Raw genomic sequence first — 24,756 nt, 5'->3', positions numbered from 1 at the left:
TCTCACGATCAATGCCGATGGCAGTTCGATTAGCGTTCGAGCAACGTAGCGACACAGCATATTTCTGAAGCCAGGTTTGCTTAACATGTGTAGTTGTGATACTCAAAAAGTGTCATCTGTTATACGCATTTGCATGTATATACCCACAGACGCGCAAGCTTTTCAAGATGTGCTAAAACTACAACTGATGCGTTGCATATCGTACCACTGCCCTGAGGAAGTGTCCAAGAGTCGAAGCATTATTTTGTCTCTGGTTACACCTTTAATTTAGCGGTGAAGCCTGCAGGCAAATATTTTGTGTACACTGGATTGCCCGAAGAGGCCTTCAATATGACCTGCAACACGGTACCAGTGCTCGAAGGATCTTCAAAACTTTACGGTGGCGCCGAGATACATGTTGTTTCATAAACATCAGTAACCAGAACGCTATTCAGTTCAGCGACTTTTGGTATGTCAGAAGAACTTCAGTTTGTCCTAGTTGGCGTTCACTGCATATCATATTAACCGCAAATAGAGACGGGGACAGCGAAAGAGAACACAAAACGACACGCGCGGTACATTTGGTATGTCGGCGCCGCCGTGCACTCTTGGGGCTTATGCGTTAATTGAGGCTTAATATTCGACTCGGATTGCCAGCCTTCCTTCCCCGCAACAGGCAGTAAACAAAGTTGTGTTCAATACGACCTGTCGTTACATCGCCTGAATGCTAATCGCGTTAAGGTTACCGGATCGCGAGAAGGGATTGTCCGGAATATTATTGCAATATCAATTATACATAAGCTCGAGGCACAAAAAAAAAAAACCTCTGCAGCCTTTGTCGTGCTGCTCTGCTCCCGGCGCATGCGCATTTTGTGCGCGTAGGGTCAAACCAACGATCTTACACATACCTAAGAACGTTCGGTAAGACAGTTCATTAGCTTTTATCTTGGTTTCTTAGCTTTCCTCTTGCTACACCAGGTGTGAGCACATGCCTTACTCAAGGAGGATATATCCTCCTTGGCCTTACTAGTCTTTTGCCTCCTCATAGAGGGCGCGGGAGGTTTGAGGCACGTAATGTAGGGGCATTAGAGGCACGGACATCGAAAAATCTATGTGAGAGTAGACATATACACTGCAGCTCGGCTGTAAAAACCATAGAGTATACAGTATACATAGAGTAATACATAGAGTAATACAGTATGCAATAAAAGATTACCCCAGAACTGACCTACTAGAGGGAACTCTGGCGCTAGTGTGTACGGGAGCTGCAATGCTGTTGTCCTAGCGTGGGAATTAAGGGAAGTACATGGATTTGCCTAAACTTCGTCCTTTTGACTTCAAACGGCTTTGTGACTTTGCAAACTTGTCATTTTCAACAGTTTATTGCGTAATAAATAATTAAATAAACACCATTAAAATTACCGGACGGCAGGATTCGAACACAGGGACTCTAGCACAGAAGCGTGATATTGAAACCATTAAGCCAGGGACTTTTTAACGCGATAGCGTTAAGGAGCTCGTGTCGCAGAAAAGCCGGTGTCGTCGGCGTCGGTGTCGGCGTCGGGTGTCGGCGTCGGTGTCGGTGTTTTGCGGCGTTGACCGTGAGCGATAAATCACGGCAGGCACTCCATAAATAAAAAGCAACTTCCAAGATGGGCTGGGTGGGAATCGAACCAGGGTCTCCGGAGTGTGAGACGGAGACGCTACCACTCAGCCACGATTTTTTTTTCTTTATTGCCGACTTCAACACGTCAGTTTACAAAATCAGTCCGCGCGAAGAACACAACACGTATGTTAAAAATACGTCACCCTCACTTGGGGTTACGTGATGAGATTAAAATTCACGCATGTGTAGCAAAGCTTCCATTCTTGGAAGCCACTCAGGCACTGGGTCTTGTATCTTGTATCCTTCAATAGCTCTGCTAACAGATTCACAAAAATACTGTCTTATGGGCCTGGCATCAATGTCTGCGTGGCTGACCGCCATCCTGGATCGCCAAATACTGTGCAGGCCCAATATCATAATCATGTCAAAAGGAATCCCGTCCTCACTCTCGACGGGCAGAAATCTAATTCCGAAAGCATCAACCGGTAAGTCTTTTTTAATCGTGCGTTGGAGAATGTCCCAAAAGAAAAAGGCTTCCCAACAATCTAAGAAAACATGTTCGATAGTTTCCGGCTTCCGGCATATGAAACAATGATTTCCCCAAGGCACAAAGAAACCCTTCGCTTCCAAATACGTCTTGACTTCAAGAGTGTTCGTATGGAGCTTAAAGAAGAAACTTTTAACTCCGCCTGGTACAGTCATTCTTTTCACACGTTTTAGAACTGACTGCCATGGACCTGCACAGTACAACGACCTGTACAACGGTACCGGAAGAAAGACCTCACACAGGTCCTTATAAAGTTTCTTTCGCGACACCACTGACAAATATTCAAACGAAAATCGCACTTGCAAGACGCGACATGCCATGTACACCTCTTTAAGGAAGCCAAAAATGCTCCCTTGCATACTCTCCGAACTAACAACCAAATTTGGCAAAACCCTGCCCAACCTAACCTGACACACAGTTCGCAAAAAGGGGTCATTCGTGTCACGAAAAAACATAAATCGGTTAACCAACTGGCGCAGATATAGATGGGCCAAACCTAGTCCTCCAGAGCGGACGCGGTGAAACAGATTGGTGCGTCGTGTCCGCTCCCAAGTGCTTCCCCACACAAAAACCGCAAATACACGGTGCAGCTTCTGCACATTGACGCGAGAACAATGAATTGCTTGCAAGACATACCACAGCTTGGTTACAAAAAAAAGGTTACAAATTGTGGCACGCGCGAAAATAGACCAGCTGAAGCCTTTGAGCCTGTCGGCCTTCTCACGCATTTCAGCAACTTGGCATTTCCAATATGGCTCACTGTCGCGATAATTCTCCAGCGGCACTCCTAAATATTTTACTGGGGTTGCTGTCCAAGTCATGTTTGCGAAATTCGTTGGGGTTAAGGGCCAGTCGCCGTGCCAGAACCCCAAACACTTAGCCCAGTTCACAGCACTCCCGCTCACAGAACAAAAGTCTTTCACAATTTGAACCACAACACGTATTCTGTGCTGACTACGAAAGCACTCAGCCACGATTTCGATGCTTCCAAAAGGTACAAACGCGCCTCTAGTGAATGCGGTGTTGCCTTCGAAACGAGCCGTGGAAAGTTATACTGTGGTGTATATCGGTAATTATGAACATGTAACTTACAGAAGTCGCAATTACACGAGTAGCGAAGTGCGTTTCGCTGCATTTCTTCTGCGCTTTCCGCACACGGAGAGCCATCTTGCGGCAAACACAGAAGACCCCCTCCTCTCCATGCACGGCGCTGCCCCGACAGATGGCGCGCCACGCGCGCATTGGAGCTGTCGCGGCTCGGACTCTCTCCCCTGACAACGCTTCGCCTTGCTCCCTCTGTAGAATCAAGCGTCCTTCCTTTCTTTAGATCACTATCTCTCTATCTCTCTGCCCGTGCCGATCACGGCGTTTGGCTGGCGTGCATCATTTCCCCCTCCGGGATACCGAGTTCTTTGGTTCGCTCCGCTTGCTCAGGCGCACGTTTCGTTGCTGCGCCGAACGCCGCGTTGCTCGACCATATGGCTCGACGCTCACCGCGTCTGATGCGGGGCGCCTCCTAAGTGATGGCTGCCCTGTAGCCCATTGTCTTACACCCATTGGCGGGTCGACGGGAACGCTATCGCGTTCCACTCTTGAAGGCGAAGCTTAAGCGTCCTCCAATTTTTTTTCTTTATTTCCAATGTGACAAAACAAAACAGAGAAACCAACACAAAAATGTTAAAAGCGCCAACCAGTAGCTTGTTGACGCGACATTGCTAAAAACGTTTTAATGACACTAGGTCATTAAGTACAGGATACCATGTTAGCTGTTCAAGCCAGGGACGCATGTATCGACAAACGAATGAAACGCCCTTATGAATTTATCACAGGCATGCCAGTGCCTTGAGACGCTTGGCGCGTTTCGATTTGGCCACCTGGAAAAGCTCAATCGTTGCAATTAATAGCAATCGTACGCGTTCCCGGCGTCTTCTGCACTTCGAAGAATATAGATTGCGCTGAAATATACAATAAGATTTATATAGCGTAATATACAAAGCCACAAGGACGTCTGAATTCACAAGCACGAAGATCAGACAAATCCATGTACTTCCCATCATTCCCATGGTAGGACAACGATTGCAGCGCCAGAGTTCCCTCTAGCATATATACCCTCTAGTAATTTTTGTAAGAAACTCTATGGTAAAAACGACGAAGTCGACGCACTGCCAACGCCATACGCTCAATCGCCTTGGTTAGTCGAACTAGGGCAGCGTTCCGCTACTGGCACGGGCGTTGTGCGCACGCCACTATATACCCCGTATTCAGCAATGCACCTTAACTTGAAGCCCACGTTTGACTTGATTTATATGACGCCTGTCGTGAGCGCACCGAAGTAAATGCAATGAGCGTCTAACGCGCGTTGGCAGCAGGCGTCACTTATATCAAGCGTGGCCTTCAAGATGTATTTCTGAACACGGGGACATAAGCGTAGACTGTCATTGCTGATGAGCTGCTGTTTGCATGCGCTGCTCTGAGCGCAACGGGCAGTAAGCGTCAAGCTAACGTTGTCCACTATTTCACAATGGTCGCCCACTAACGCCGACTTGTTTCCGCCCCCATCGGTCTCATCTCGTCTACCATCGTGGTGCAACGCTCGAAACGCTGCTTATTGCGCCAGGGTTGCGAGACCGTTTGAGGAGTCCAGTGCAACACTAAACTTTTCCATCCTTGTCAGTAGGGTGTCTGCATGGGCGCACCGACGCATGCAAGGGCGAAGAGGCCACTACAACAATACTTACGGACTCGCAAGAAGCGTGCAGAAGGTACAGCAGCGGACGCATATCCACTGCGGCCATCCGCATACTCAAGACGAGAAAAATAACCTTTTCGAGATGCTTCATTACGTGGACACCAGGTCATGAGACTGTGACAGGGAACCAGCGTGCCGACGCCAACGCCCGAGCATACGCCAACCGGGGGGCGCACCACGACGGGGAACCGGACACAGTCACCAGACGCTATGGAGCAATTTTAGAAAACCAAAGAGCCCTAAGGAGGATCTACCCCCCTCCCCACAAAGACCTTAGTAGAGAGCAGTCGGTTGCCTGGAGACAACTGCAGACTAATACATACCCCAATCTGAGTCTGCTCAGCAAAATCTATCCGTCCACATACGACAATAAATGCCCGCTATGCGGTAAACACGCAACGCTTTACCACGTTACATGGGCCTGCCAAAAGCCAAAGGTAGCGCCATTACACAAAACACCAACACCGGAGCAGTGGGAGGCTGCGCTATCCTGCTCGAAGCCTGAAGAACAGCTCAAGCTGATCGACAGAGCTAGCAAGATGGCAAAGGCCACTGAGGCCCTGGACTGAGAGCTCCACCTTCGCCGGTATACCTTCTTTGTGGCAATAAAGTTTTTCATTCATTCATTCTCTAGCATGTGTGTGTGAAGGCTTCCTAGATTTGAATGCTTCGCCCTTAGGTTCCTGGAAACAGGGTTGAACCCCCCCCCCCCTCTTATCCTGGAAATTCTTAAAGCAAAAAAATAAAAAGACTGCGAACTCAAGTTTAGGGCATCTGACACTAACAATAAGCCTTTATTTTCTCTCTCTCTTTCTCCGCAGCCGAATTTTCTGTTGCCGACTTCTTTATTTGCCTTTCGTTCTACTTGTCTGGTATGGCACATATATCCATAGTCACACGTGCAGTCGAACATACGAAGTGGTCCAGGTCGTTTCCTATTCGTTAGTGCAGTGCTGGCAAAGTGGAAAGAAGAGGCGAAAAAAAAAAGAAAGAAAGAACATTCGTTTTAAATAGAATAGTCGCTTTAAAATAGGCGTTTTCCGACCCTTCAGGAGGCTTTCCTCAGAGGAAAACCATCTACGTGGGAGCCTGTTCCAAAGTCACGGAGTACATTTCTTGCTAAAGACATATTTGGGGAGGTCGTCGTCCTACAGCGGACTTTATACGCAGTAACTTGAGTACGTTAACGGCGCTTACGATGATGCGAAAAGGTCTGGACAGGTTTCGTCCAGGAGGAGGAGTAGATTTTAATGGAGAGAAAGGAGGAGAGGTCGGCCTGGAGAGCGTGTCTCTAGCCTGCTACTCCTCACTGGGGAATGGGGAAGTGGGAAATACAGGGAAAGGTAGGTGGCGGATTATTATGATATGGTACAATGAGATACTATATACACGTTGTCCAATATGCGGATGCGCACTGGAGACGCAATACACTAAGAGTAATCTTGTCCATACCAAAAGTAATCTTGCCACAAAAAGTTTTTGCGCAAACACATTTCGCACTGACTACACATCTCACAGCTTCTAGAGGCGATCGTCTAAACCAGTCTCACTTAAAAAGTTGAAAAGTGCTTTTATGGCACGTTGGGCACAGTCAAGGTTTCGTCCAACTAACAGTGGTGGACATGGGCCCGGACAACTGAAGAAGGAAAGAAGAGCGCTCACGTGCTCACGCACTGTTTTATTTTTTTTTCGTGTCCGTGCCGCTTCATTGCGGAGCTCGATCGGTTTTGTGACAACGTACGCCATGGAGCAGGACGGCATCCCCACGACCCCGGAATCGGCGGCTATGGGTGAGCGACGTCCGCATAGGCCCCGGCAAGTTAACGGGCTACGATGGGCCGGGAGGACGCAGCGAGTCGGTTCTTACAGAGGTGGCGTGTCCAAATCGACACGTCCCACCAACGGTTGCCTGTGAATAACAGAGCCAGACGTCGAAGGCTGCGCTTTTGGCGGGCTGCGCATGCGCCTAGAAGTCATTGTGACCCCAGAAACAAGCTACGACTCCCACGTTTTAGATATTCGTCAGGATTTTTTTTTTATAGATTCGGCGTTCCACCTACGTCATCGCCAGGATAGGCCGGTCGCCGAACGGCTGATAACAAAGGAAAAGAATCGAGCGAAAGGAATCGTTAGGTGATGCCGATCCTTTTCACGAAGGGCGCAGAGAATGCCTGGATTGCCATCTTTAGCGACCGCCCCGCTACATACGTGGCCGAAGCTTACTAGGGGCACGGTCGCCGCTGACCACCCCGTTATGGTGACAGTTCCTTATATACCCCGTTATTTAATAGAGAAGCGTACAACCGGAGATGAAGGGAAGTACGTGGAAACTATTTCGGTCGCACTAACTCTATTGGCTCCATACCCTAACTCTATTTTGTGCAGATCTTGTACACGTCGCAGTTGACTATGAGATTTACCATTAACGCAATACCGGCTCACTCATGACGTATTTGGGAACAATGGCGATGGTGGCGGCATCTTGAGGGGAAATGTTCAACCAGAACGTTTTTAAATTATGGGGTTTTACGTGCCAAAACCACTTTCTGATTATGAGGCACGCCGTAGTGTAGGACTCCGGAAATTTCGACCACCTGAGGTTCTTTAACGTGCACCTAACTCTAAGTACACGGGTGTTTTCGCATTTCGCCCCCGTCGAAATGCGGCCGCCGTGGCCGGGATTCGATCCCGCGACCTCGTGCTCAGCAACCCGACACCATAGCCGCTGAGCAACCACCGCGGGTAACCGGAACGTTTTAGAATCACCACTGTGTAGGGAGTAGAAAGAAGAAACTGCCAAAATATTTTCATACGGCATGACGCAGCTGCCGACGCGTTTGCACTATAGCAGCGAAGTATGCAGAGAACATTGCCAGAGAGTGCAATTAATCCTTCTTGATCAACATGCATTCGGCGTAAATATAACAAAGCGTCGAGCACAGTTACTATATTCAAGGGGCCCTGCAAAAACCTTTTCTTCAAGCCTGACGTCAAGCTGAAATAAGTGCGATGCCGTCTGCTAGAATGTCGGAGGCCTGCGCGTGAGCGTGCTGGCAGGTAACACGTGGTCATGAACAGTTGCCCAATGGTAGGCATCTACGGGCTATGACGTTATGAACGGCTGGAAAAGCGAGTGACACCTAAAAAGCGGCAGGAGAGAGAGAGAGAGAGCAAGCAATCTGCAATACGATATTGTGCAATCTCTGTTCCTTGCAGAGGAGTAACCTTTGACTTTTACTTTCATGGGATCATTGCGTACAGATCACGCAAGTTTTCTTAACAATGTAAAAAAAAAATGTTGCAGTGCCCCTATAACTAACGTGTGGTGTCGCAGACGCGGCCTGGCGGTGAAACCATGCACCCGGCAAGGAAATGGTGCTGGCGCCCAGCGACGAGCGGCAGGAAATTTCAACGATGTGATCAATTTAGCAAATGACCAGGAAAGCACCCCGAGTTAAAAACCACGACAAGCGGTAACGGTCACATGTCGTAGCGGGTAACTTACGTCACCCGATCGTTACCGCTAGGGGGATGGGTTCACAGCTGGGACCTCTAAACCAAAACTGGGTCAAAACCGCGAAGCAATTAATGCTGCGACTGTCAATTGCACCGCGGACGTTAACCCACGTGTATATATATATATATATATATATATATATATATATATATATATATATATATATATATATATATATATATATATATATATATACACACGTTACCGCCCAGCCTATAGAGCTCGCTATCTTCTCGCGATAGCCGCAGAAGTTGGCCACATGGTGGCGGTGGTGTCGGAGGCCGAACGGGAGGAAGCGCTACGCAGCGCGAAGGACGGACCCTTCCGCCACGACGGACAGGAATACTCGGCGGAGGTCGTGGAGACGAGTCCAGACACGGGCGAAACCGTCAAGCACACCCTGCAGCCGCAGCCGCAACCGCAGCCGCAGCAGCAGCAGCAGCAGCAGCCCGATGAGAAGCCTGCAGCCGACGTTACACCGCTCGTCGGTACGAATCCCCACCGATGGATTACTTTACTTTTCAGAGCGCCTATTTAGTACCTTTTAGGCTGCGGTACACACATTACGAGGGCTGCGTTTGCACTTGATCTGCACCAATCGTCACCCCTCTGAGCCGTTGTAATAGGAGGTGCGCGCTCGCTGAAACAAAGAGAAGACCTGCGGGGCATAACTGCTGCCATCTAACGCAATGCCGTTCGAATTGTCGCTAACGCGATTTAAATGAGTTGCAAATCTGTAAGCAAACAAGCATAGTACGAGCAAAAGAAAGTACACAGTTCACACTTTGGAAGTGATTCCGGTAAACTTGGACGTGTCTGCTATTCACGCCAGTAGAAATTCGATGGTTTTCTTCTTCTTCTTTTTCCTTCCTCTTCTTTTTGTTGTGTCCGACGAAATGAGACGGCAGCGCTGACTCATCTTTGTGACGTCACGCTCCGGAGCCTATCTTTGTCCTAGTATGAAGCTTGTAGAGGAGCGCTACGGTACACAGTATAGGTGGCGCCACAGTTGCGTCGTTCGTTACAACTACACTGGGATAAACCATACAGGACATGTTCATAGCGTTCTCGCATTTCTGAACTTTTACGACCCGCGAAAGACGATGACGTTGGGTAAGGCGCCTGCGGTATAGCAGAGCGTCCCGCTTTATAAACGCGATACATTCTGCGGCGCCATCTGGTGGACTGCAATCAAATGGATGCGCCTGCACGTCCACGAAAAGTTCGCACGCTAGAACTGTCTGTAAGTTCGGCGCATACGGCAGCCGGGTATGATGCCGGACGTATTATTAGCTGCGACAGCGTTGCCACAGCAAACGAAACGGTTTGCGCATTCGGCCCCAGAGCCCGTATTTGCAATAAAATTCCATAGAAGTATTCGCGAGAGGAGGTGCGAGCCAATCGAGAAATTGCACACATCGCCGCACAATATATGCGGCATGCATAGATAGACGAAGATCTCGCGCGGCTGTAGAAGAGAAGACGAGGTCCTACCTCAATCATTCCAGTTTACCCGATTAAAGCGACCCGTTCTGTTTTGGCAGCTCCTGCTGTTGGCGCATCGCGACAATTTTATCGGCGAAAGTGGCATGTAGGGCCAGTGGCAAACGTGTCTTGCCAAAGGAAAGGCTTTGCGGGTTTGCCTCCAACTGCGCAATTCGATTGGCTAACGCAGCGCACGACCTGCGAGCCGACGAAAGACCCGAGTCGATCCCAGCGTCGGAGCAGCCTTCGCCGTCGGAGGCACCGTCGTCCCCCGCGGCGCCGACGGTCGAGTCCCCGGCCGAGTCGAGCCCGGGACCCGCGTGGCCTTCTCCGCCTCCGGTGGATGAGTCGCCGGCCGAGGTCGAAGTTGCCGCCGTGGCCGCAACGGCGTCCGCGTCCTTGGCCGCGTCTCCGGCGCCGGGCTACGCGTCGTCGGGCGGCAGCAGCAGCAGCAGCAGCAGCATCATCAACGTCGGCGGCAGGCCACACGCCAGGAAGCACGGCCACCACAGGCACCGTCACCACCGCCAGAGGGCGGGCCAGGCCGCCGGCGACGGCCCCCACAAGCGCGTGTTGATCGACGAAGCGGCCGTGGGACACGAAAAGGGCAAGGGCAGCGCGAAGCACAGGTCTGTGGTGGCCGCCATGTCGAAGTCGCATATCTAAATAACAGTAGAAAAAATTTTAACCCTTTGAGGCGTATATTACACCCTTCAGGACGTATATTACACCATTTGAGGCGTCTATTGCATCATTCGAGGCGTCTAGTGCGCCCTTCGGGGAGTATACCACACCCTTTAGAGGTAGACCGTATAGTAAGGGTGGATGAGGAACAGCAGCGAAATAAAAGCATTACGAGTCAATTTACTTTTCTATATTTCTACAGGCAGACGTGCACAGAAGCGGCGGATTAAACCTGTGGTTCGGCAGCTTGATGATCCCACAGCACCCCCCACTCCGCCCCCCTATATGGGGACATCGGGTGTACATCGGCACAGTTACACGCGAAGAGAATGCAGATCGCATATAAGCAAAAGTGCCATAACAAGTAACATAATGTTGAAGCGACTTCAACCTATGCTACGGGGTCGAGTTTGCAACATCAAGCGTAACTTGCATGAAACACCTACAGAAAACAGCTAAACTATTAGAGACATAATAATTCGCCGCAGCATTATAGTCACCGCAACATTCACCGCAACATTATAGCACCTTACTATTAGCAAAAAGAGAGAGAGAGAGAGAGCGTGAGAGTGAGAGAAAGAGAGAGAGAGAGAGAGACCCCGCGAACATGCACAGCGAGCACTGCGGCGTCGAAGCACAAACGGAAAGGGCGCAAACGCGGTCGGGGACGCTACAGTGACCCCGCCTCACGGTTCCGATGCCCCCTCCCCCTCCGCTTTCCTTCTCGCGCTCTCTTCCGTATTGCCGTCTTTCATGCCCCGCTGTGCTCCGCGCCCACTCTTCCATCCTTCGCTGTGCTCGTTCGCTCGGTTAGGCCCAGGACACCGACACAGGAACAGGCGCCTAAGAGCTGCGCTCTAAAGAAATTAAGTTCTTCCGGTGGGCCACGGATGGCTTGCTGACGCATGCGCATTGTTCCCGCGCCATACGTGCTGCTTCAAGTAAAATGTGGACACGATCGTCCCTGTATTTGCGAATAACTGAGGTTCGTTCAAACCAAGTGCTACACTAATACGCTAAGTGAAAAAAAAGAAGAAAAAAACTTGCTGTCACGCACGTTGCATGCGTGTTCCCATTTTGTTCTATTCTTTTTCTTTAAACGAGAAACAGTGCTTACATGCTAGCAAAGTACCACTGATTGAGGCCCAGGCGGATCGGTCCGTTTATCGGCTTAAAACCGGCAAGTACAATTGTAGGACGCGGACAACTTGTTATTGTCACAAAGAGGGCCACCGTCCACTCGGGTCACTGTCCGCTCAGGTCACTATCGGCTCAGGTCACCGTCCGCTCAGGTCAACGGACAACTGACCGTTTCCGCAGGCGGCGTACCCGCCGTCGCGGACGGCCTCCGGCACCGTCGGTCGCCGACGTGCTGGTCATCCTGTGTGGGTTCGTCATCACGCTCGTCGTGCTCACCGGACTGGCCGCCTCCACGCGGCACCTGTTCAAGCAGAAGAGTGAGTGCGCTTACCTCCACACGGCGTGCGATGGAACGATCGGTCACGTGACGTCACCGACACCCCCCCCCCCTCCTCCCCCCAGTTATATTTGCAGCTTCGACAATGCTGCTGGAGATCGGTCGAGATAGCGCGTACTGATTCACCGAGTTAGCTGCACAATACAATGGCAGCTGCAATGACGTCAATGCACATCTCTTTCAGGGAGCGTAGCTAGTCGCGTCCCGGACTCCACGTTGTCATGTTTACTGCTTCTAGCACAGTATACTGCTACACTTGGCTGTAGATAGCCAAATGAGGGTAACATCACAAATTAACACCGTTTATATACTAACTACATAACGTAATGAAAGCCGGAAAGACGTCAGTGCGCATACCTTCCAGATGGGATTCAAAAGCCTTCGTACTTAGTGAAGTATGTTCGTGGAACAAGCCCTGTTGTTTTGGCTGTACTATAGCTCCGCGAAAGCCGCTGCGACGGACAGCCGAGCACTTGCCAGGACTAAGCCTCCCCCCCCCCCCCCCCGCACAAGCAGTAAGACACCTGCTTGGCCTTTCTATATTTTTTTAAATAAATATTTTTCCTCCTCCTCCTCCTCCTCCTTGCCAGCGAAAACCTTTAAAGTTATGGCAGTGAGCTGCATTATTTTTTTTTTTGTCACGCAGCGCCGTGTCCTCACTACATCACAACATATTTCCTCCCCTTTCTTTTCAGGCCAGTTAGTCGTTAACCTCCATCGAATCAACCAACAGGGTAAGTGTTCTCCTTGCTCCCAAATGGATTCCAATTACGAAAATTCTAATAAGCGAGAGCGAACTATACTGGCACCGTAAGCAAACTATAGCATCCATTACCAATCTTTCAATACAGAAAAAAGGAAGTGCTTGTTACTGCGAGACGTAATCTCTCAAATGCCAGATGATTCGGACTTAGGTCCCAAGACGTGTTAGCGGATGTCGACTTAATAAACTGAAGGCGAAAGAAAAAAAAAGGCGTTCCAACTAACCTATAGTTCGGCTCTTACCAAGTGCGCCGAGCTTTCTTATTTCTTGTAATAACTATCGTCGATAAGTCGTTTCTTCCCTCGACAAACTCTTTCTCGATTTCAGGGAGGCTCAACGCTGACAGCTGTAAGTATACGCTTCAACGTAAGAGCAATACGATCAGTAGCGTGACTCAGCATAAGCGTGCATGTAATTTACCTGGGCTGGGATAAACAACAACAACAACAATGACGGCGGCGGCGACGACGACAACAGCTATAACAGCAACAACATTACGAACGACATAAAACAATGCCAAGAAGGCTGTACACGTAATCCGAGCCGCTCAGGAAGGGCGAAGGACATTCACTGACTTCACAATAAGAATGACTGCCTGCTTGAAAGAATCAAGTAATGTAATCGTGTAAGGCACGCAATTAATATGAGCTAAAGCAAGTTGACGTCCAGCACCGCTTCTGTACGCTGTTAAAAGGGCATTGCGGAGGATCGTTAAGCTAACCTGTATATATATCGTTGAATTAGGTTTCTGCAATCGAAAAACGTCCACTCACATTGCGGTGGGAGGTCTGGTAAGCCGAAACCGAAAGACCAATGGCGACGCCGCCTTCAAGTCACCGCACCAGCTGGTCGTGACGTCATAAGATTTCGATGAAGCATATATTCGGGCCTAATTAATGCTTTTTCGGTGGAGAACGACACTGCATTCTAAAGGAGCCAGAGACTCCACGTAGCAAATTTTGACAGGGTTTCTTTATCCGCCAAAACGGTGCGAATACACGAGAAATATTATTTTGACGTCCGTGACGTCGCACTTACACGCTTGCGCCGAAGTATTGGCGCGCAATTATAACAAAGAAGAGAATAATTTGGCGCCAATACAATGGCAACACGCTTCGAACAATAATTTACCAGTCTGTTTATTTCTACATTATTTGCCAGTTGCAATGTCTATGAGTGTACAATATTTACCATTTATTGCTCGCCAGTTTCATATTTAAGCGTTTAACGATTTGAGTTAACCACCTCGCTCAGATTTCAGCCACATTGCGACGAGGAATAAAAGCGTTTCGCGACACGCAGTCGCTCCCCCGACCTTGGTGTGCGGCGTGTCCCGCCTGTCCGGCATGGCGGAGCTGTCCGGTATCTGCTCGCACATCATCTACACGGGCGACATGGACATATTCAGCGACGGCGTCGAGTACACGCTCCTGCCTGCCGGTACGCGCGCATGGAAGAAGGCGATGAATATATACGCCGGCCATCTTGAATTGAGCGAGGAGAGTGGAAACCGACGGGCCCGATTATGGTTAATCGAGACTATACGAAGCCGGCGGATAACGAAACAAAGGAACGCATAGGAGAACTTATTTGCAGTCTTTAATTGAAGTGTATACGAAATAAGGGTTCGGTTCCAACCGACGGCAAGTTTTTTTTTCGTCTACTTTCATGATCATTTAGCTTGTCATTTCTCCATTTCAATTAAAAGTGGCGAATAACCTCCCCTATGCTTTCCTTGGTTTCGCTCTTTGTTGGCTTGATGTGGCCATCTTGAATGAACGTTCTGGGCTGCCAACACTTAAAGTTATCTCGCTGTGCCGCACGCGGTCACTCTTGTCAGGGACAGGTGAAGCACGCAGTCAAATGTTAAATGAGATTCAGCTTTCGACGGGATAACGGGGGAGAAAGGATCCCCCTGCCTGTCTAAGATAAGCGAACACTTGAAAGGGTCAGTTTGTCAGCTTTAGGCGACTCGGTAGTTGTACGCCCTCCAACCACTGCATCGGACAGACTGGCGCGTGCTTAAATTGTTTGCGCTACCACGTAGCCATCACCTCCGGTTACGGTGACGTGAATATTCTCCTTTCGCCAAGTTCGAAGCCCCGGTGCCCTTGGCGCGCGTTTTGGCGTGGTCGACTAAAAACTGATGCAATCAAATATTTGTAGCGCTCTGGAAGAATTGACTCATTATGACGTTGTTATCTACACTGTATTGTCTAGTCTAGCAAGACCTAAAGAAGACAGAAGTCGCAGTTTCGCCCGAAAGGCGAGTCATCGATAGCGATAGCAAAGTAATAGACAGCATACAAAGTACGGATAGTAGTTTTATTGGCTGCATAAACTTGTAAACATTCGCTTACAAAATTAACGAGCATGGTGTCAGCGCGCACAGGCAAACATGAACACATCACACTCGATGACCACAGATACTCGCTGTCAAAACGCTGCCGTGAGGAAGCGGGGCAGCAGCAGCGAGCGATGTGGCCTTCGTGCTGTCCATCGCTTCAAGCGCGAATTGAGCGGCGAGAACACATCGCATGCGAATGTGTGAGTCGTCGGCGCACCTAGACTCTGCCGCACACCATGGAGCGAAATAACCTTCTGGCTGTCTATCGCGTCAACGCTTCAACACTGAATGAGTGGCGAGAACGAAGCATGCACAAAGGTATGAGTCGTCGGCGCACCTAGTCTCTGCTGCGCAGCAGCGAGCTGAGTGACCTTCGTGCTGTACATCGCTTCAACGTAAACTTAGCGGCGTAAACGCAGGTATGAGCCTTCGAAGCGCCTAAAAACTGCCCTCAACGCAGATCGCCTTCAAGATATGACACGCGCAGCCATGGAATACGCAGTAAAACCCCGCCCCCTCCCTCCCCACCCCCGGAACCGAGCGCGCGACGGAAGACGGCGCGCTTCCTTCCCGCTTTCCTCCCTTACACGCGCAAGATTGAACCGCGATCGTTGGCTCCCTTCGCACGCCTTCAGTTGCACATACAACATACGAAACTCCTAGTGACGCCGACGGCAAAAATGTGCCTGGAGTGTCCATGTAATTGAATAAAAAGGCAGACACAAAATTTTCACAGACGTCACTGCTGCTTTAAAGCCGTCCGCTCACACGTGACTCAGTGGCTGCGGCGCTGTTCTGCATAGCACGAGCTCGATGCCCGAGCGCGTCGGGCGCGTTTCGATGCCGGCGACACGTACTGTACGCGTGCTTAGATTCAGGTGCAGGCTAAAAGAAGTCCAGGTGGTTAAAATTAATCCGGAGCCCCTCCGTTATAGCGTATTTACAGCCGCGGTGTCGCTTTGGGACGCCAATCTCCGCTAACCGATGCGCCCCTCTTTTCGACGACGCAGACGCGGCGAATTTCGAGGCCTTCCGCAAGCTGGGCAGCCCCGGTTCGCTGGTGCCCCAGCTGCTGGCCTCGGTTCCGCTGGCGCCCCTGTGGGAGCGGCTGCCGGACCACGTGCGCTGGCACCGCTTCGGTCGCAGCATGGCGCGCTTGATCAACAACGCCAGCTTGCACGGCATCGAGGTGCGCCTGTCGCCCTCCCTCGCGCTCAACGAGGACATCCTGTACAGGCTGCAAGTGTCCTGCCAGGCGAGTGTGCCTCACCGCGTCGAAGACAAGTTCCCGTGTCGAAACGTTAGGTCCGATCTCGGGCATCCCTGCAGGCTTAACAAGAGCTCATATATTAGTCTGGACAGATGAAGGAAGTGCCTCCTTTATTTTGTGAAGGCGAAGGCCCTGAGTGGCTCGTACCCCCGATAGTCTGGAGGACGCGGCGTGCGGTACAGAAAAGTCACGTGACTTCGCCTCGTGCAGACGCGCGCTCGTCCAACACCACCTAGATAGCACAAGGCCTGTTCACTCTCATCCATGACGTCATGCTACCTCGCCCGACTGCCATAGAACCTAATGGGGATGCTCCCGAGTAAGCAACAGCAACAGCGTGACGTCACCGCTTTCGTCACGCTTGCCTCGGAAATGGAAATTTCGGGCCAGGTAGCATGACGTCATCGAGCGTAGTGAACAGGCCTTGTGCTATCTAGGTGTTACGAGCCTACTGCTAGCGCGTTCGTTGTTGTCGTCGTCTTCCACAGCTGGCTCTAACGTCACTCATCATGAAAAAAAAGAGAAAGTGAATTAATATAGAGTTAATTCAGGCACTCGAACCGACGACCTTCGGTAGGAGTCGAAACCTCGGCCTTTGGTGTTAATCAGGGTGAAGTGAATTAAGGCAGAGTTAATTAAGGTAACGTCAATTGAGGCACTCGAACCCATGACCTTTCATGGGAGAAGAGAAGTAAGAAGTAACAACGTATTTGAATGAGAATGTCAAGTAATATAATGAATGTCTCTTGAGCGCGCAGGCTTTCGCCTTCACCCTCTATGGCGTATGCTAAAGTGACTGTCAATATTTTTGTCCCGTCTAAGGTGAGCGCTTGTTAAACCTGGACGTATGAACCAAGAAGCCCATCAGCGTGTTCTATTGTGACTTCCCTGTTTTGACCACCGTTTGATCACGTAATTTTCTGTGAAGCCATTGTCTTATTCATGTGCATACCCAGTTTCACACGAATCGTGTTCTGGTATCTGAACTGGCCTGACTTGACCTGGACGGACGTGACCCGAGTTGGGCGTGAACCCTTAAATAACTTCGAGAATGGGCAGACGACGCTCTGACCCGCAGGCACACGTGGCACACGAAAACGCGCACCTGCGTGATCGTGCGGTCAAGATTGTCTCATAACTGGTATTTAAGCTTTATAGCTTACGTACCAGTGCCACAATAATTGCGGAATGTCGGTGGTGTTGACGAAGCTCTTTCAAAAGCGCCTTCAAAGCTGGCTTCTCCGCACTAAGACTAACGTTGCGAAAGAGCCTGCCGTTGCACTCACTTCGCGTTGCATGCGATCCAAGTCTCTTCGTCTTACGGATGATATTCAGAGCGAGATCAACCTACAAGTAGCCGAATCTCTGCGTTAGAGTGGATAGTGCGGATTTTCTGATAATGAAGCGCGCCGATTAAATTGACGTAATTAGCGGTAGTGTACGCCGTCGTAAAGATTCACCTTCCTTTTTTTTTCTGCACGAAGCGCAGACCGCTCCAACTCTACGTGAAGGAAGCTCAAGCTGTCTGACAATACGGAACTTACACTCAACCGATGCACCGTGGTGGTGTATAGTGGCTATGGCGTCGGGATGCTAACCCCGAGGGCGCGGGATCGAATCCCTGCCGCGGCGGCCGCGTTTTGTCGGAGGCGAAATTCAAATAGCGCCCGTGTACCTTGCACTGGGCGCACTTTAAGGAACCCCAGGTGGCCAAAATTATTCAGGAGGCCCGCACCACGGCGTACCTCGTAATCGTACCTTTGTTTCGGCACGCAAAACCCAGTAAATTTTATTTACACGAACCACACAATTAGTTTTCTCGCTGCCTTCAAGAAAGTTAAGACCAGTAGAGCTTGTAAATATGTCCCTTATAAATTTCTTTCTTAGCGACGACGACGACGACGTTATAGCGACCCTGTCTGCGAAGCTCGCATTACAGATGACCGGCCGGTTGTGGAGATTTTACTGCGCCGCTGTCCTTATGTGCCTCATACGTATTATGAGCAAAGCGAGAACAAGATGAAAGCCAGAGCCACCGTCTCGACAAGAGGACTTGTCTTTTTTTCGTCAAGTGGGGACTTGCCTTGAAAGAACTGCAAGTCCACTTGTCGAAACGAGTTGCCTACGGCTTTCAACTTGTTTAGCTCGTCGTCTCGAATTTCCATCTCCCGCCTTCCCGGTGTTTTTCATGGGTTCACACACGTACTATATAAGACGTTGTGCGGTCACTATAGTAAACAGCTTAGACAGAAGCGAAATGAAAAAAATTAAGTCACGGGGAGAGAAGAACGCGTGGAGTCGAGTAAAGGGGGGAGGCGGGCACTGCCGAACACGCGAGCAGCACCGATACATGAATGCGCATTGCAGTGGCACTGAGTTCCGCCTACCATCTGTGATTAGTAAGCACCGTCTCTCACTCTCCTTTATTTTTCCCCTTTTCTTTAGGAATTCAAGATGAGCGACCCGGACGCTATAATGTTCCTGCGGCTCCGCTACGACGCCTTGTTGGCCACAAACAACAACATGGAGAAGCTGGTCGAGTGCGTAAACGCCCGCTCTTGCGCTTATTCGCTTACCGAGAGCCGTTTTAGCTAGAAGTGAAATGCAAACAGGGAAGAAAAAGTGAGTAATACGTACGCTCTCGACGAACAAGCGCATTCAATGTGAAATATTCGATGGAGTCGAACTTGCAGCTCTTTTGCGGACGCAACACTATCGGTCGCCAGCCCTTCCATCAAGACAGGTTTCTAAGAGAAAGCACTGGGGCGTACACAGAACAAAAGGTGACCTGCGTCTTTTCTCTTGAATTTTTCTTTTCTATAAACTTCGTGTCGTGAAACTGAGCGGAGCAATGGAAGTGACGTCGATAAAAAGCAACACGCTGCTTGCAAAGACGTTGCCTGTTCTCCTGTCCTGTCATTGGGACACCTGCCCGTTTGTCCCACGTGATCCACGTGAGTAGCAACGTGATCGGTGCACGTCAGTGTTTTCTGCTCGAAACCTTCATTATGTTCAACGTACGAGCTAAGCCAAACACCATCCTCTCTTCCAGCGCGTCCGCGTCTGGGAGAGTTCACGGGAGTGTTTAGTCAGCGCCGCTCATTTTCGTGGTAGCGACTGTATAACATTCATTCATGGCTGCGAGTCATTAAACCGCAGATGTTACGCAGCATGGGAAGGGGGGCAACTGTCCGATAAGTCTTCGTATGCTGTACCTCAATTTCGCGGGGGGTGGCAGACGCAGCGGATTTTTACAGACTGCTCTGAATTTCTGCGTATGTGATGATACGAACGCGCCTGCTCGTACGTTACGATGGAAAATGGGATCAGTGCGCTGCTCTGTGGGTGTCACACCGACTCCGTATATTCTTGCGTTCGCGCCTTATGCCCGAAGCAGAGACGACGCCAACAGAGCGTCGTCTGCTTAGTCTCGAGAGAGCTCGGCTCGTATACATAGTATGCACGTACGTCATTCAAGGATACTCCGCGACTTCCGGTTTACGACGGCGCCATCTTGGGGAACCTATAGGCCTATGCGCGCGCCTGTTGTAGCGGAAGAAGACGATAACAGCGGACGTGACGTCACGTGCATACTATGTGTAGATTCAAACTGCGCCGTGAGTAAATCACGCTTGAAACACAGAGTGCCTAAGTGTGCGGCTCGTCCGACTTGCGCAGCTGCCCCGACCTGGTGGTGTTCCGCACCGAGAACCACGAGCTGAGCACCAGGGTGCTGCGGGCGCCCAACCCGTACCGGCGCTACATCGGCGCTGACATGGCAGAACTATTTCTGGTAGGGAGCGGTCACTCTGGCTGCGGAAAAAGAAAGTCACAGGTGGCTTTGACTGCCGCCTAAGAGAGGCGAACGCAAAATCCTTTGAAAGCCTGCTGTAATTCACCTCAATCAACCTTAGTCCTTCTTAATCCACTCTAATCTCCCTTAGCCCATTTTAATTCACCATAATCCTACTTCATCCACCTTAATAGACCATAATCCACCTAAATTAACCCTAATTCATCTTAATCCTCCTTAGCACACCTTAATCCTCCTTAGCACCCCTTAACCCACTTTAATTCACCCTAGGCCAGCTTAATCCTACTTCATCCATCTTAATGGACCTTAATCCACCTTAATACACTTTAATAGACCTTAATCCAATCTTTCATCGTTCCTTAATTAACTTTGCTAATCATAATCATCTCTTATACACGACTGGACATGCTTTGGTTCGCTTGTGGTCTTCCTTCGGTCACATGATATTTTCTGTACCTCACAACTCGACCTTGAAATAGAGATCTAAGGTTTTCGCCTTAAAAAGTACTCGTTTCACAACATGCTTTAAATAAATGCGAACATCTTCGTTTTGTCGCATGTTATGATAAATTCATCGTAGTGAGAAAAGCTATTAAGGGACACAATAGCAAAAATTATTTGATTTATTAGTAAATTAACCATTGCACAATACAAAAGGAACTAGTTTTGCAATGGGAAGAGGCTTTTTGGTAAGTCAGAAAAAAATTCAATAACAGAACAGGTGGCGACGCCGTCTTCGCGCGCTATCCACTGTGACGTCATAAATATTGAAGGCGTCTCCTCGGGCCCATAGTACATTCTTTGAATAGGTGATTAACTACATTGTGGTTTAAAAGAGCGGGAGACAGAACATAACAAGTTTTATAACTTTGGCCGACTCGAGAACGGCTCGAACACACACACGCACGCACACACATACGCACAGGCACACCTTCGAATTCGTGACGTCACACTGACGTACCAGCGCTGGGATTTTGGCGCCAAGTTATAAAGGCGAAAGTTTGACCATTTATTTTATCTCCTAATAATCAACGAATTACTGTCTAATTAACGAAATTACAGTTTTCGTGGTATACTGTATCAGCGTATAGTGCTTTTATTTTGTGTTCCCTTAATAAAGCAATACCGGCAGTAGTACTGAGAGGAAAATTACCCCTGTATATACTTCCAGTGCCCTTTATGTGAGAGTGGTCCATCACAGAATGCTACGCGCGGGTCTATTAAGCCCAAACATTGTCCCACACTTTCCTGCAAGTAAAAAAATATACAGCCGCGTGAGTCCTTTGCCCAAACGTGGTTTCGCGAAGAGAACAACAGGCCAAAAAAAAATGACTGCAAAAAGCACGGACAGCGCTTTGTCCTTTCCTCTCTGCGTCTTGTCACGTGCCAGAGCGAAATGTTTTCGCACGCTACAAGTACCGCATCAGTAAAGGTGCTCAAAAGCGATGACGCCTTCGCATATAGCGTTGCGGTTTGCTGCACTTGCTTATGCTTCAGAAAGACGGTTTGCCGGTAAAGTTGGTATATACTCCGTTCTCGAGGCGAACAGCGGGAAAATAAGACTCGATACGAAGGTTTGGTCGCTGGTACGCACGCAGCTCTCAAAGACTGAGGTATCGCGTTCCACTAAAACGCAGCAACAGGAGCTGGACAAGATCTCCCTGCTGCGCAAGCCAGTGGACGGCCAGGAGTGGTGCCTGAGCTTCGCGCTGGGCGGCCTCCTCTTCCGCTACCACCTGGGGCTCAGCTTCGGAGACGACGCCCAGACAGGGCCGCAGGAGATCTCCCTCTCCGAGGTAAGGGGTAATAATAATAATAATATTTGGGGTTTTACGTGCCAAAACCACTTTCTGATTATGAGGCACGCCGTAGTGGAGGACTCCGGAAATTTTGACCACCTGGGGTTCTTTAACGTGCACCTAAATCTAAGCACACGGGTGTTTTCGCATTTCGCCCCCATCGAGGTAAGGGGTCATCGACCTTGTCGGCAGCCTCGATCGCAGTGGTGCAGCAAGTCGGGCGAGTTGGTTTCCGTTAATACTGAACGCACAGAGCGCCAAGAGGGGGCAACGACACCGATAGAAGACTGCACATCCGTGTCATATGCAGTGATACGTGCCTGAGTGTAGATGACTGGTATTTTCGTTACTAGCACGAGAGACGCTTACTATTTCGGTCGCGAAGTCGAGCTCTAGAGGAGTAAGCCAAGTAGTTGATGCTGACGTCTTGTATTATACTTCCCGCGCGGCTACAGTGTACTAGAACACTGTAGTACAGTGTGCTACAGTATTCTACTGTGTACAAATACATTGCCTAGTGCACTGCAGCGCGGCCACCAGTCGTCGTCTTCCTCACTCATAGATTGCGACGTTCCTCCCGTCGCAGACGGAAGTCCACCGGATGAGCTAATTGGTATGTCGTGAAGTGAACGGCTTCAAGCGGGCGACATACACCACTTGGGTTTTGACAAATCCTCTACCACTTGTCGTGAGACGAGCGATAATATAGATGACTTTTGCAGTGGCATAGTCTAGGGCGGGGGGGGGGGGGGACACATCGGACAGGTGTCCCCTTTCCCCCTTCGTATTTTGTGTTAGTACGAGACCTGTCCAGCCCTCCCCCCCTCCCCCATTCTCTAGGAAATAAGATTTTTGGCTTCGCCACTAACCTTCTGCGAGTATGTCAAGAACAGCAAATGGCCCATCGGCGAAGGCCGCTAGGAGTCATCATATAGATGACTTTTGCAGTGGCGTAGTCTAGGGGGGGGGGGACACATCGGACAGGTGTCCCCTTTCCCCCTTCGTATTTTGTGTTAGTACGAGACCTGCCCAGCCCTCCCCCTCCCCCCCCCCTCCTTCTTCCCCCGGAAATCAGATTTTTGGCTTCGCCACTGGACTTCTGCAGTCTGTCAAGAACAGCAAATGGTCCATCGGCGAAGGTCGCTAGGAGTTTTTTTGTCATAATCCAGCTTTCCGTGCATGTCTACACAGCCAAACTATATCTCTAGGGCGATATGTTACAAGGCGGTGGCGGGTATCAATATTATTGAGGGTGTTGTAGCGCTTGTTATCTACCGGGAGTTCTTCTGACACGCATGTGTGACATGATTTCCTCGATAAGCCTTCCGTTGTACCTCGCTTCGTACAACTCTCCTCCCTCTGGTCTCATGCATATTAACGCTGGTTGCACTTTCGAGATCTTCGCAGCCGCAAGTGACGTCGTTCTAGAGCGAACGACGAACTTTGTCTCCGCGCAGGTGTGCGAGCGCTTCTCCGTGCGGCGCTTCGAGGACCTCCGCACGCTGTCGTTCTACGCCATGGAGCACACGAAGCACACCTGGGTCGCGTTCGACGACGACTGGTCCCTGACGCGCAAGGTAACTGCGCTCGGCAGGCGTTCGGAGTCGCCACGTGATTCAGATCTTGTCAGACCACGTTCGCGCTCCCTGCAGCTCAAAGGTGAAAGCACCTGTGAGCGCTCCGAGCTAGAGCACGGTGCTCTAAACGAACCAGCCGAATGCGTTCCGCACGGCGCTGCGAGAGCGCTCTGGAGCGCTATAAGGCGACCAATCGAATGTACCATAAGAAGTGGTACATGGTGCATAAGTGGTGTATAAGTGGTGGCATGGTAATGAGCCGGCGATGCTCTACTTCACTTTCTTTTTCTTTTCATTCAATTTCTTCTTTTTTTGGGGGGGGGGGGGCTCTAACGAAGATTGAGTGAAGAATGTTTTTCACAATCTAATCTGCGCCAGTTCGGGCTCGCTCTTATTCGTCTGACGCACGGCCAGTTAGAAAGGTAAGCGTTGTGATAGCAACGTACTAATGCTCTGTATACTTATCGGTTGCATCATAGCAGAGTCACAGTCGGACGAGACCGTGCGTGAAACGACTGGCTAAACGGCGTTGCTGGAATAGGTCACCATTGCCGTGTCCTTCGGTGTATAAGAACATATAAAAAAAAAGGAATGCGTTTCGTCCTTAACGGAGCCTCAGTAGATCGACTAACCATTGCACAACCGCTGCCGCGTGCAGGCCTTGCTCGCCCGGCAGCGGCAGGGTCCGCGCATGTGCGTGGCCGTGTACCACGTCGAGCTGGACGACCACCGGCAGTCCTGCGGCAACGGCCCGGCGCCCGTGCTGCGCAGGCTGCAGCGCCTGATCGTCAACGGGACCACGTAGCGGGCTGCCGCTGCCGTCGCCCGCGTCGCCTCTTCGACGATGCGCGTGCCGACTTTGTCCCCCCGCCCCCCTTCCCCGCCTTTAGGAATGTCTTGTATTTTCGGATTTTTTTCGCATATTATAGCACGAGAAAAATGTTCGCTCGCGCATTCTGTTACGTTTTTATAGTATACTGCCCATACACGCACACACTCGGCATTTTGTTTCTGCTCGTTTCCTGAAAGTCGACGCGAAGCTTGAAAAAAACAAAAGGTCATTCGCACCTCCTCCTCATCAAAAAACAACAATCATCATCAGCATCATCGTGATTTGTTCTGCCCTTTACGTGCCACCGTTA

The 24,756-nt window shown here is 50.1% G+C and overlaps 1 protein-coding gene across 1 annotated transcript; it reads left to right on the top strand.

The window, feature by feature from the left end:
* Window positions 1-6,555: 6,555 nt before the first annotated feature.
* Window positions 6,556-24,558, top strand: LOC135915531 (uncharacterized). The gene is made up of 13 exons (XM_065448646.1): window positions 6,556-6,671; window positions 8,641-8,886; window positions 10,074-10,512; window positions 11,888-12,024; window positions 12,740-12,778; window positions 13,135-13,155; window positions 14,110-14,247; window positions 16,165-16,409; window positions 18,870-18,964; window positions 20,103-20,217; window positions 21,876-22,034; window positions 23,495-23,614; window positions 24,273-24,558. The coding sequence occupies exons 1-13, from the start codon at window positions 6,626-6,628 to the stop codon at window positions 24,417-24,419; spliced, it is 1,947 nt and encodes a 648-aa protein (XP_065304718.1). The 5' UTR covers window positions 6,556-6,625; the 3' UTR covers window positions 24,420-24,558.
* Window positions 24,559-24,756: the final 198 nt, after the last annotated feature.

This window comes from Dermacentor albipictus, chromosome 2 (assembly GCF_038994185.2).
Source record: "Dermacentor albipictus isolate Rhodes 1998 colony chromosome 2, USDA_Dalb.pri_finalv2, whole genome shotgun sequence".
In the NCBI taxonomy this organism is placed as follows: domain Eukaryota; kingdom Metazoa; phylum Arthropoda; class Arachnida; order Ixodida; family Ixodidae; genus Dermacentor; species Dermacentor albipictus.
Note: the sequence above shows the minus strand (reverse complement) of the source record. Positions and strands in the feature narration are given on the sequence as shown.